Source organism: Tyto alba, unplaced genomic scaffold, assembly GCF_018691265.1.
Source record: "Tyto alba isolate M040663 unplaced genomic scaffold, T.alba_DEE_v4.0 Super-Scaffold_7, whole genome shotgun sequence".
In the NCBI taxonomy this organism is placed as follows: Eukaryota; Metazoa; Chordata; class Aves; order Strigiformes; family Tytonidae; genus Tyto; species Tyto alba.
The window spans coordinates 7,898,898-7,912,703 of NW_024881328.1; the positions used below are offsets into that span (position 1 = coordinate 7,898,898).

Consider the following 13,806-nt stretch of genomic DNA (forward strand, 5'->3'; position numbering starts at 1 on the left):
TCATGACAGCGGCCGTTCCCGTGACAACAGCGACCGTTTCGGCCGCCGTTCTCCTTCGGAGGAGGGGACGGGGCGGCGAGCAACAGCCCCACACACCGCCGCCACCCCCTTCCCGCCCAGCCCTGAGGCGGCTGAGGGCAGCTCCCGCCCCTCAGCGGCGGCCGTTGCGCTGCGCACGCGCCGCTCTGTCGGCGCAGCTCTCGCGATAGGCAGGCCGGGCGGCGGCCGGTCTCGCGAGAGGCAGGCGGAGGCGGCGTGGCCGGGCCCACCTGCACCGTGAGGGGCCGTGCCGATCGCGGCGGGATGCCGAGCGCCGCCAGCCGCGGCCAGGGCCAGGGCCAGGGCCAGGGCCAGGACCGCCGCCCCGACAGTGAAGAGTCGTCTGCGTCCGATGTGGGTCTCCGCAGGGAGGGAGGGAAGGGGCGGGCGCGGCGCCGAGGCTGCCCGTCCCCGGAGAGGGGGAAGGGGCCGGGGCCGGCCGAGCGCGGAGTCGGAGCCGCCCGAGGGGCCGCTGCCGCCAGGCCCCTCAGCACGGGCCCCTCACCGGTGCTGATGGGGCTGGTGGCAGCGGCCCCTGCGGCCTGGGGGGAGGCCGGGCCCGAGGAGGGGGTTCGGCCGGGCCCGAGGGTAGCGCTGCTTTTTGTTTTTGCCGGGCCCAGCCGGTTCGCGGTGCGCTGAAGAGCTCTGCGCCTTCCCGGTCACACGACGGCTTCTGAGCCCCGCGGGTGTCCCTTCGCCGCCTGAGCGGGTGGGGGAAGCCCTGCGTGAGCGGCGAGAAACAGCGCAGCCCTGGCCCGCCCCTCTGCCCTTGCCCTTTGCAGCTCCCTACAGAAACATCTGGGCCGCTGCTCCGTAGCGGGCCACTTCTGCAGGGGCACCGGTGGCTTCTGCCGGCTTGGCAGGTGTTTCTTGTGCTTGAAGATCACCGATCAGTGCTGAGAAACTGCGGGCCAGTATTTTATCAAGAAGGGGAAAAAAAAAAAAAAAAAGTTTTAATGCCGAGCATCAGTTCATTCTGTTCTAAAATCAGTTTTGCTTGTTGAAAGGCCAAAAATGCATCAGCAGTAAGAATTCTGAGTATAGATGGCCTCTGCAAAATTATACATGGGCCACAATTAACCAAAAGCAGAGAAACAAAGGCACACACCCCCCTCCCCAATACAGTACTTGGAATGAACTGTGTTTCATATATTGAATACAATAAAATAAATAAACCAAGGCACTTTTTTTTTTTTTTTTTTTTTTTTTTTTTTTAATTTGAAAGTGTGTAGGCTTAGTTGGGAAACTAGAATTGTGATCTTTTTGATGAAAAGGCTGCATCCCCCAGTGTCTTACCTAGCATTCTGTTAGTAGTCGGTCAGGCTTGCTTTGGCTGTCGTAATGACATGCAGATGGCTGGATTTCTTAGTGTGCCTGAATATGGGAAGGAAATTCTTAGCAATGGATATACTTCTGTAGGATTCAAATATTTTTTTCAGGAGTAGGCTTTCTATTGAGATATTCACAGTACTGCATAGCAAATAATGATCCTAATGCATGTTTGCTGTTGTTGGAATTTTTTTTTCCTTACAGGGCACTGTTATGTCACTTGTGTATTTATGGGTCTAAACCACAATTTCTTGTCTTTAATATTATGGATAATTGTATCTCAGTTAACTCTGTAATGCTTTTGTTCATCTTTTTGTGTATGCTTCTTTGATACATATTTCTCACCTCCATTTTAGGATTATGCTAAGGAAAGATATGGAGTGTCATCAATGATACAATCCCAAGAGAAACCAGGTCAGTTAAAAAAAGTTTTTTAAAAGAGGTGGGGAGGAAGAAGGAAAAAAGAAGTTATATACTTGACATCTTCAGTACTTGTTTGAGAAATCATTTACCAAACTTTTTTTTAAAATCCTGCTGCCATTCTTTCCCTTTATTTGAACACATTTGACACTTGTGAGGCTGCATGTGGAGTGCTGTGTCCAGTTTTGGACTCTTCAATGAAAGGAAGACATTAACATTTTGGAGCCAGTCCAGCGGGGAGCTACCAAATCTGTGAGGGGACTGGAGCACAGGATCTCTGAGGAGAGGCTGAGGGAGCTGGACTTGCTCAGCCTGGGGAAGAGGAAGCTGTGGGGTGATCTTTTTACTGTTTAAAGCTACTTAATGGGAGGGTGTAGACAAGATAAAGCCAGACTTTTGAATGTGTGTGTTAATTGGACAGGTGATCATGGACACAGGTCAGAACACAGGAAATTCTGATTAGATAGAAGGGAAAAAAAAAAGAATATGGTTGGATATTGGAGCTGGGTCCAGAGAGTTTACAGAATCTCAATCTTTGCCCTTGCCTGGACTGTGCCCTACAGAGCTTGTCAGTTTTTGTCTCTGCCCATCACCCCAGCCTTGACTTTTTTTGAATTACTATTATTTATAATATACTAAGTCCTGAGATGTCAGGTTTTTTCTTTGTTTGGAGTAAGTTCTGCTACGTCTTGCTGCAACAACACTCTCTGAGTAGGATATCTGTCTGCTTATGCAGCCTTCATTACTCCTGCATAAGAGCCCCAAATCCATTAATATTATATATTAATATTTATGGGTTTTATCATTATTCACACCACTGTGAATTCAGGAAATCCTCATTTTCTACTGATAGGGAATTGGGATTCAGAAAGATTTGTCAGCTAGAGAACAATCTCCCAGGCCAACATCCCAGGAAATGCTAATCTTCATATTATTCAGTGCATGAGACAGGAACGGGGGACGGTAATAGACTGGCTTCTTGTAACTTGTTCGTAGTGAAATGTAAAAAAGGAACATCATCTGTGATGGGGTGATTTTTTTTCTCCTCTGGTTGTTTTGGTTGACCTTGCTTAGGAAGGGAAATTCAGAATGTAGGGAAGAAGAGGAGCCACAAAAGCAATCATAGGTTGAAAACAACTGAAGGGAGAACATTATGTCAAGAATGTAATGGGACAAGAAAATCACTCTAGACTATTAGCAGTTATTATTCAATAAAATACATACTAGCTGTCAAAGGGAACTAAAGTTGAAATCACATTGTAAGCCAGCTCAGCTGCTGGTGGCTGTTGTTTCCCTCACCCTGATGTTGGGTTTTCTGCTGATCTGTTTCCACATGCTGATAACAACTTTAGCCAGCTTAGCAAAGTGAAGGTTGGCTGGGGGTCTGGTGACTGCTGGAAGGGGCAGGAACACAGCCATCCATAGCTATATATAATCCACATTACAATCCATTAATTGGTGTGCAGTTGCAACCTAAAAGGTGCAATATTAAGAAAAAGATAACTTCTCCAAGTTAGCAACTGACTGGTTAACCCACGCTGCTGACTGTAGGATTGCCCTGTTGGATCTCCTGTCCCTACGTTCTTCTGTGATGGCAGTTGGCTCACTGTTTCTGCAAACTGTGTTTTCTCTGCTACTTTCACACCCCATAGCAAACAACTGCGTGGGAGACCCGAGCTGGCAGATTGAGATGGTGGATCACATCCTACTGTCATGGAGAAAGTTTACCCTGCCAGCTCTCTCATACTCTGAACACTCAGAACTACTGTGGAGGGAAAAAAAAAAAAAAGTTGAGAAGGAAAATCGTGAAAGCTGCAGGAAATTATATGAAAAAGGCTGAGTGCTGTGTTTAGATCTGTTGCCTGTTGACTCTCAGTCAAAAAATAGTCTCAGCCAGTGTATGGACAAGACTGAGAAGGTTTTCCATTGGGCTTAAAATACAACATGCAACACCCCTGCTATTCTGTTGTTTAGAAGATGGTTATCCAGAACACCAAAGTTAGGTAACGATAAAAAACAAAATGCCTATAATAAAAAAATTCAAGATCAGCGTAGTCCCTTCCTTGAGACTAATGCCCTCTTAAAGATTCAGTAGTTCCTGCCAGGGAGAGCTCTTACCAAAGGACTCACTGGAGGGTGAAGTCATCACTCAGCATTGGTAGTATACAAGTGCTTTTCCTCAAAGTATTCTGCTTGCACTGAGTGTCTTGGATCTGCTTGGGGCAGGGAATGGTGGGGAAGCACAAATGCGAGTGTTCCCATCTGTCTGTACTGCATTAACTTTGTTTCTGGAGTCTGCGTGAGTACATGCCATTTCTAAGTCAGAATAATGAATTGTGAGATGACGTGCAGATCCACATACCATCTGGTAACTGGAGCCAACAGACAATACAGACAGCACAGACACGGGTAGGAGCTCAGTTGGACATCTGCAGCACTGTTGCTTTTGGGCTGGCTGCAGTTGCTGCACTGTCCTGAGGACACTGCCTATACATGGGAAGTTAGAAAGCTTAGAGTGATCAGAGCAAATTATTTTTCCCTTCCAAGGGATAGGCTTATTGTCCTTTTGCCATACTCATAAATTCTTGTTCCTCTTGCAGGCAAATTAAAACTCTTCACGTATTTACAAAGTTGTTGCATATGTGTTCCACCAGCTCTACTGATTTTGCACACACCTGTGCCTTCATTCTTGGCCCACTTCAATCTTTCTTCTGCTAATGTTGGCTGCCCTGGCTATCTGATGTTCTCGCTTCCTGTTACATCATGTCTTTAAGTCCTTCCTGCCTGCTTGAGGCTATGGTTGCTAGTAAAACTATTTGCCTTTACCTTTTCTCCCTTCAGCCCCATTACTTTAATCTCCCTTCCCTGGAAGCTGCTTTCATCTTCTACTGCTTTTGGCTTTCAGGTTTTTTTATTAAACTTATCTGCTCTTTTTCAAATTTATCCAGCTTTGTAAAGATGATGGCACTTCACAAGACAGAAAAATATTGATCATAGTGTTCAAAACTTCATGATGGAAGATAAATGAATTTAGTGAACAGGTTGATGTGACAGGCAGGGAATAAGGGTCTGGGGGTGGAAAAGTGATTTTGTCTTCTTGTAGAACCCAGGCAGCTTTTTGGGTTTTTATCCTCTCCTCCCATGTTTAGAAGTTAGAGTTCTGAGAGAAAGATAAGGATATTTAATATGTTGAAAAGTGATTGTGCTATACATGAAGGAAAAGAAAAAATATAGTTTCCCCTTGAACATGATTCAAAATGGCAATGAAGGTAAGTGGCACGAATATTGAATTGGAGCTGGAAGTATAATTTCAGACTTATGGAGTGTTTTGTTTGAACTTCCTTTAAAATCTTTGTTCCTGTGTCTTCTCTGCAACTGTAGCACGATTTAAAACATCTTTTATTTTCACATTATTTTATTGTCTTTTTATATGGCAAGAAGACAGAAAATGCAAATATAGCTTACATTTTTGAAAGAGCAAGTAGGTGATAGCCTGAAGATTATGGTGGAAGGACCTTAAAGTTGAGAGCAAGAAGCTTCATTTGTATCATGGAAGAGATAGAAATGAACTGAAAGGAATTCCACATGAAATGATAGATGAGAGTACTGTGGGAAGGTTTGAGCTACAATGTGTTGGTTGGACAAGAGAAAATGAGTGACAAACAGTTGCTTACACTAACAAACGTAGACATTGTCATGAACTACTGGCATTTTAGAAATGAGAGGAAAAGTTTACTAGATTTGGGATGTGTTGAAGCAGAGAAACAAAGTGATGGGACAGTTGCTACATCTAGCTTTTTTCAGTGGAGCACATTGACAGGGTCAGAGACAATGAGCACAAACAGAAGGGCAGGAGGTTTCCTCTGAACATCAGGAAACATTTTTTTACTGTGAGGGTGACCAAGCACTGGCACACGTTGCCCAGGGAGATTGTGCAGTCTGCCTCCATGGAGATATTAAAAAAATGTCAGAACATGATCTCAGACAACTGGCTCTAGGTGGCCCTGCTTGAGCAGGGGGTTGGACCAGATGGCCTCCAGAAGTCCCTTCTAACCTCAGCCTTGCTGTAATTCTGTGATCTGCAGTTGGAAAAAATGACTTTATGATGTCTCTCTTTGGATATTGTTTTATTAACCTTTTTATGAAAGGTGAAATAGTTTTTAATAATTCACACCGTATAAAAATTTTTGTGTTAAAGGTGTCTTGTTTAGTCTTGATGAAACATAAACCATTGTGTATCCAAAAGACTTTAAAAAATATTTATCTAAGGCAGATGGTTCCTGAAACACTAAGGATTCATAAAAAGGGTAACACCTCATTCTGTCTTTATGCTCCTGCCTGAAAAATTTTTTAAGTTTCTAACAATACAGTTGACTGAGGTAATTTTAACTGTCTGAATATCAAACTCTTAGGAATACTAGAGCTTATGGGTTGTGCTGGTTGCATGTTTCCTATAGTGCTATCCTGATAAAGTTTGAACATCAGAAGTTGCTGACAAGTGATAACATCTTTATTCCCCTTTCTCCCTTCTCCAGTGCACTCATGCACATACACAGATTATTAATATATTTGAGTCAATTCCCTATCATGTTTCTGAGTGCTCTTCCATTCTGTTCTGGTCTTGATGTGTGTCTGTGAAGAAAAAACATTGCTCTGAGCATAAGCTAATAAACATTTTCAATCCCCTAAAATTCCTAGTGCGGAATAATTGGCTTGCAGAGCAAGCTGTGACTGGTATTTGGAGACAGAGGGAAGGAGTCCAGAACGGCAGATGGTAACCTGGGGTAGCAAACTTTGGAGAAGTTCTGGCGGGAAGAGTCTAGGGTGGAAGTGTCTTAGTAAATTTAATGTTAGTTTAAAACAAGGGGAAGTCTGTGATGAAAGGCAAAGAGAGTGGATTTGCTTGTGTTACATATCATAGAATATCTTGAGTTGAAAGAGACCCATAAGGATCAGTATCTCTCTTGAAGGTTTTTTTTTTCTAATAAGCAGTGTTTTTAACCACATATGAACTGTAAGTGAGTATGTGTAGCTATTAGAACTACTGAGGTTCTGTGCAATGCAATGTATATTCTCTAACTGATTTGTAGAAAGAAATAAGTGTTTGAGACCATGCAAAAATACATTTGGCCAAAAATCTATGGGAACATAGAATTAAACAAGTACATTTCAAGGAATAGTGGCATGCAGCCAGCATACTGGCAGTTCGTAATGGTTGTTCTGATTTATTTAAAAATATTTTCCTTGATAATTTTTATTTTTTTTCTTTACTATCCAATATCTGTCCTTTCCAAACCATGCATTCCTATTGTTACTTAGCTTTCTTGGATATATAGAATTTGAAGGGTTCTTTCTGATGAATCCTGGCTCCTACACGATGGCAGTGCTTGATCAGGTTGTCAAAGAGATTCTCTTAAAATAAATGTTACTGGTTTTACAGAGTAACACTCTTGTTGCTCCAAAATGCTATTCTTTTTATCAAAATAAATCTTTTAATTTCTAATGAACATTTATTTGTGTTTTCTTTCTCTTTATTTTAAATAATAATTACTTTATGGTGATACTCACCCTACTTAGGTAGATACAGAGAATAGTCTTGTCAGCTCTGAGCCTTTGTTTTGCTGTGTTCAACGTACCAACTTTCACATCACACAGTGGAGCAGGGCTGACATCCCTTAGCTAGCAGAAATCCAGACTAATAAGTGCAGGTGATACAGTGCAACACAATGAAGTCCTATCAAAAATAGTGTAGCCGTGCTGGATTCTGCCATCTGTGAACTACAGTAAGTCTTGCTTTTGTTTTAGTGCAGTTTGACTGCTATATAAGTCAAACAAGAAGCTTGAACCAATTTAAAACTACTTGATCAAGTACAATTCACTGAGAAAGGAAATGGGAATCTTCAGTGTGTTTTCAATACATCTATTATGCTGTAGATGCAAAAAATAATGTATTTGGAGTTTAAAGTGAAAAATGCTTTATTTAAAAAACCCCCAAGTTTGTTTTTTTTTTTTTTCCTCTGTGATTCAGATAGAGTTTTGATTCGAATAAAAGATCTGACAGTGGAGAAGGCTGATGAAGTTGTTTGGGTTCGTGGCAGAATTCATACAAGCAGAGCTAAAGGTGAGATGCCTTCAGGGGTTTTATTTCCTCATATTGTTAGTATAACCTGAATGTTTATTTTGGCTTCATGACCTGTTAATTATGTCTTGCATACAAGAAAACTTTGCCACTTGGTCACTCAGTGTTCACTTTGACTGGGTATTTTCTCTTCTTTCCACCTCTCTTTTCCCAGGAGGGGAAAAGGAAATTTTGTTTTCAGCTGAGTGGAAATCGGATATTACTATTTCACTGTAGTAAAAGTAAATTTTGGTTTTACTATATTACTAAATAATGTGTGGACAATTGTAAATAATAGGAATTTTAAAATATTAGTCATTCTCCTTTGGGTATTAACAACTGTGAGATAAAACAGTTACAAGCTTCTGCTGTAAAATGTACTTTTATTGTAAATGTATCAGTTGTCAAACAGGCTATATTTATTTTGCTGCATGTGAATATTTTCACTGTACCTTTTCTTTGATGTGAAACAAAAATCTGTGTTAAAATTCCAGAATTTTTCTTTCAGTTACCAATATCTGACAATATCAATTTGAACTTAAAATAAGAAACATCATCTTTCTTTAACAAGACAATGGGAAGATCCTTTCATAGGTTCTCAGTAGTGTGGGCTGTCATACTTGGCTGTCTGACAGTCATGTTTCTTCCCCGGAATCAGAAGTTCTCTTTGGAGATCAGTTTGCCATATGCAAACTTAAATAGGCTTTGGCCTTTTCGGTTAACATCAAATGCTGACAACTGTTTTACTGGTTTCGGTTATGTTTGGCAGCTCTGTAGTGAGGTATAAATACCTTATCTTCTCAAGAGTTGAAAGAAAATAGCATAAAGAAATTATCTTCACAAATGAAACCTTACAGTAGTCATAGAATTGGGAATAATGCAAATTAGGGGCAAGAATCCAGTACAGAATATTGTCACAGATACCAGATTAATTTCTATTTTTGAGGCTTCATTTTCTTTAAAAATGTCCCTCTTAACAAGTGTCTGTACTGCAGTCATTTAAAGCAAGGATCTGCATGTAAATATATAAATATAATGCACAGTATTTAATCTGTATTAGAATCTTTGAATTTAGGGAGTCTTCTGTGATTTCCTTAATAGTTCTGTAGTATGGTCTTAAATGGAATTCTCTCTTTGCTATGTATAGAAATTGTTAACCCCAAAAGTTGTGAATGCCTTGGTCATTACAACTTGAGGTTGTTCGGACAGGAGACGCTATCTAATTTAAATGTAACTATCAGTATACAAATAAGAGTATCTTTATGGCTTTTTCTTTTGTAATTGTAGGAAGCGTTCAGACTATTAACAGAATTTAGTGTATTAAAGATAGGTGTCTGTGCAGACTCTAAAACAATGTAAAGTTCAATGGTTGTTTATTACTGTCTCTGTATTGCATTTATATATGATATCTTGCATAATATATGCATTTACTTCAATCAGAGTGACATGTATCTAACATGACTGTTAACTTACAAGAAGCTGTTTGTAATCCTTCACCTGTGACCTCAGGAAAAACTAGTTTTTCATGAAATAACAGTGCTTATTTTCAAAACTCTAACACAACCTGAAGAATGAAAGCAAAAGGAGTTGATCATGGGCATGAAGTGTTCTCAATTTATTGATTGTGCTTCTTTTTCCTTCTTAATCTGACAACAGAGAACAATTCTGACATTCAGGGAATGCTGCTAGGGAATGCCATATGCTTGTTTACTTAGGCTTTGGGGAAAAGAATCTTAGAAGAAAAGCAAATGTTTAAGAGTGAAAAGTAATATTAGCCTTTCCCACACACATTGTGGTGCTATTCCTACCATTATGGAAAGGAAAATCTTGCAGGAAACAGGAAAATCTTATACAAAAATAGCTTTAGTTTTTCTCAGAAGCTCGAATTTGACTCCTAAATAACCAACATATCCTTTATGTAACCCTGTCTAGTTCTGACCAATAAACCAAAAATAATGAATGTGAACAACTGCAGAATCCAGCTGTCTCGTATAGGAAGCCACTCATGAAGTCTGATGGAAATTAACTGAAGGTTGTGTAAAGAATGGGGTGTTGGGAATTTCTGTGGGTTGTACTAAAATTGAAGTGCATGGGGCCCTGTGGCTTTTATCGTAGGTTGCATAAATGTTATTTCTGGACTTATTTTAAAGCCAGCCTAAACTACTGGTCACATTTATCATTGAAAAGCAGTTGGGAAATCAGACTGGGTTCTGCCAGGCTGCTGGGACTTGCACAGTATGTTAGACCTGAACTTGCTTTTTGTTTATGAATGCAAAAGTTTATAAAACATCAGAACAGTATGTCTGAAAATAAGGGTCCCATCAAGAGCAATTTAAATACTGGACCAAATTTTATAATAAACCATATGCAGTGTTCTCTTTGCTGACAGATGTCTGTAACTAGTAATGTGTTAATTTATATGACCAAACATTTTTTGCTCTTTATACAAATTCCTTTCTTACATCCTTTTCTCTCATAAGGTCTTGTGTCATTTGGTACTTTATCCAAGAAAGGAAATGAATTCCTGTTCTGTTTTATGTGCTTACTTTTGACAGGATTCTCTGTGTGTTGTCTTCTCTTATTTGTTTAGTGGCTAAAAGTGGCTTGCTTTAGACTGAGTCAGACCTTTTTAGCCAAATTTCTTTCGAAACTTTTAATCTTTTTAGTCATTCTTGTGGGACACAGTATTGTTTTTGTTTTATGGAAACTTGGAGTAGTTTACTGTTGAATGTGAGTAAAGTTGGTCTTATACTTTTCACTTAAATACCATGTAAATAGTTTGAAACACACGGAGAACATCCCGTAATCCAAATTTTTTTCTCACTCTTATGTTTCCTTTTTTCTGTCTCTTGATCTGGAAAGACATCTAATCATGAACTAGATTTGATTATGGCTTGTCCTTTTGATACTTTATTTTGCATGTCTTCAGCTCTTTTGGGAAAAGTTCTGTTTCCTCCTACAGTCTTTGTAACTGTGATATTTTAACTATTCCTATCAGTGAGGTTTTTTTGATCACTTATCTTCTGTGTGATTAGAAATGGTTGTATTCTACAAAACATCCTCTTTCCTCATGAAAACAGCTACTGTTACTCATGACAAAAAGATTTGAGTCCTTTTATAATGCAGATACTGATCAGACTTCTAGAGTTTAGAATTAAGTACACTGCCAGACTTCTGCTTCTGATTAATATGGTAGCAGGTCCCTCCATTTATTTCACTATCTTCTTAAATATTTACTAATTGAGTGACATTGTAGATGTCTTCAGCTATGTATTTTTTGTTTGAACACCTAATACATCATTGCTGAAACACTGATCATATTTTGCTAAATTATTTGTGACTGAAATCATGGAGACAAATACTATTTTCTAGGAAATATGGTATCAAACCACTTTGTAAGTAAGAAATTTTGAGATGTCAAAGATGTGAGGTACACCTAGCTTATCCAAAGAAACTTAGCATACTGTGTCATATGGAAAAATAGTACTTTGTTGACTTTCTGGATCTGAAACGCAGGCATGTATACCACTGAAGGTTCTGTTTAATTTCTGAAGCCTCTACTTTGCTAATTTAAATCTATGGCTTAAAGTTTGCCTGCAAGAAATACATACATCCATACCATATTAGCTTCTTTGTGGCCTCTGGAATACAGAAATAGTTGTACTGTATTTTCTGAAAATACGGAATTAATTTTGTTGCATGTCTGAAATCACAATTGTAGGATGAGATTAGTTATTTTCAATAATTATAATGTTATTTTTTTATAATATTTTGTAGTAGTTTTGTATGTTTGATTTTATTTCCATCAGATTGCGTGTCAGATGTTCTGCCTTTATCTTCTGTTATTTTTTAAATTATCTGCAGCTATGTGTCAGGAATGGTAATCTACCTAATTACAAATTAAAACTGCAACTGCCTTTTTAGTGTCGTTATTCAAGTTAGATACATATTGATTTTAATGTTTTGTAGTCTTAAGTCAATAATAACTGGGAAATAGCTATCTATAACAAAGCTTCTGGCTTCTTATTCTTTCTTACCATTTTAATGGAAATATAATGTTATGAGTTGGAACTTGGAATTAAAATTATATTGATGCATTTTATCAGACACTGATACAACAATGAAGTGTTTGTTTTTAATTTCTCTTTTTGAGGAAGAAGCATTGAAAATCACCGTATTTCCTTAAATCAGAGTAAATGATTATTAGAGATGTGAGGAGAAATATGAAATGATTGCAACTGTCAGCTAAAGAGATTAGAATTAGAAAGAGCTTTGTTGACTTGGAAATACTAATTTTAAAAGTCAACAAAGTGCATTATGTTCTTTGTAAATTATTATTAATTCCTATTAAGTTCTTTTTCCCAAAGCTGTTCATGAATAAATGCTCTTACAGGAATTTTGACTTGGGTCTTTTAGGTTCTTGTCATTCACCAGAATCAATACTCCTTTTGTTCCCCTTCATTCTGAATGTGTGGTGTGTTATAGAATGAACATTGTTGGTTTAGTCCCTGTGGTGCAAAATCAAGCCTATTCCTCTCAGAGCAGCTTTGTAAAGTGAACTGTACAGTTTTAATTTGAGAAGATGAGAAAAAGCTTCTTTTCAAATAATGTAGACTTGAAGTAGTTGTGAGTAAAGCAACGAGAAAAAGTATGATTTACTTCTTGCAGTTGAAGAACAATAGATACTTTAAAAGTTGTGATTTCTAATTTTTGTTTTGTCTAGTTATTTATCTTGAAAGGCTTATTGTTATTTTTAGAAAATGTCCATTCACATGTTTATAGATGTAAGGCAGAATGATTTGAATATCTTAGTGCTTGGTGTGTGTGTGTACATGCAGAACTGACTGGTTTGATGTAGTTATTGGGGTGGACGGAGGGAGCGGCGAGAGGCAAACACACACACACCTCAAAAAGATAAATTTAATATTAAAGTAGTAAAGCATTTTTTCTCATTCGTAAAGACCTCGAGTCACTTGTCCTTAATACACCTGCATTGTTTTTCTTTGTATTCAGGGAAGCAGTGTTTCTTAGTTCTGCGTCAGCAGCAGTTTAATATCCAGGCTCTTGTGGCTGTGGGACAGCATGCAAGCAAGCAGATGGTAAAGTTTGCTGCCAAGTAAGTAAGCAATTATATCCTGTTGTCAGAGTAAACAGTGGTGGGAACCAGGACTCCCAGGGGTTGGGACCATTTTCACACATTAACATCAATGCTTCGTTTGTTTTAAAATGTAGTTATTTAAATTGTCAGCTCACTATTGCGTTGAATACATTACACTGACAAAAGATAAAATAGAGAACAGGCTTGAAATTCATTCTGAACTGCTGAAGCAGCATTCTCTCGCCATAGACAACCTACATTTACTTTCAAGTTGTCTAACAAAAAGTCTGGCAAGCTTAGCTGAGTGGGACACTTCATTTTGTGTGTGGTGTTTGTGTGTGTATGCACATGTCCAGGGTTTTTCTTCTATAAGATGTGTAGTTTAGTAATACGTTTTATAGCTAGAACTGATGTGAAGAAGTTCCATACTGCAACTGGCTTACAGAGTTGAAGAAATTAAGAGTAGCTTCTGTGTACTGAATTATTCTTATTTACACCTTATTTTTGGCATTAGAATGTTTAATGAGGCATTTAAGTTACTTTTTAAAATATTTGGGGTGGGGGTTAGTAGTTAGACTTGCCAGTTAAACAGGTCTTTGTGGCAGCAACTTAAATTCTGGTATTGGTTTTGTTTATTGGTTTGGTTTGTTCTTAAAGATCAAAATTTACCTTTCCCTGCTACTTGCCTCAAGATTGTGCTTTCAGGTTGTCCAGTTCTAAATATGTTTGCATGACAAAGGAGTTTTTATAGTAGAGCTTTTAATAATGTATATCTACTTGTTCACAAATAGAAATGTGGATC

At 38.9% G+C, this 13,806-nt stretch overlaps 1 protein-coding gene across 1 annotated transcript in view; it reads left to right on the forward strand.

The window, feature by feature from the left end:
* Positions 1-210: 210 nt before the first annotated feature.
* DARS1 (aspartyl-tRNA synthetase 1) overlaps positions 211-13,806 on the forward strand; it is a 42,858-nt gene continuing 29,262 nt past the window's right edge. The window contains exons 1-4 of the mRNA XM_042808463.1: positions 211-393; positions 1,725-1,782; positions 7,817-7,909; positions 12,920-13,022. Of these exons, the coding sequence (XP_042664397.1) occupies positions 304-393; positions 1,725-1,782; positions 7,817-7,909; positions 12,920-13,022 (344 nt within the window). The 5' untranslated portion in view covers positions 211-303. The remainder of the gene's footprint in view (positions 394-1,724; positions 1,783-7,816; positions 7,910-12,919; positions 13,023-13,806) is intronic.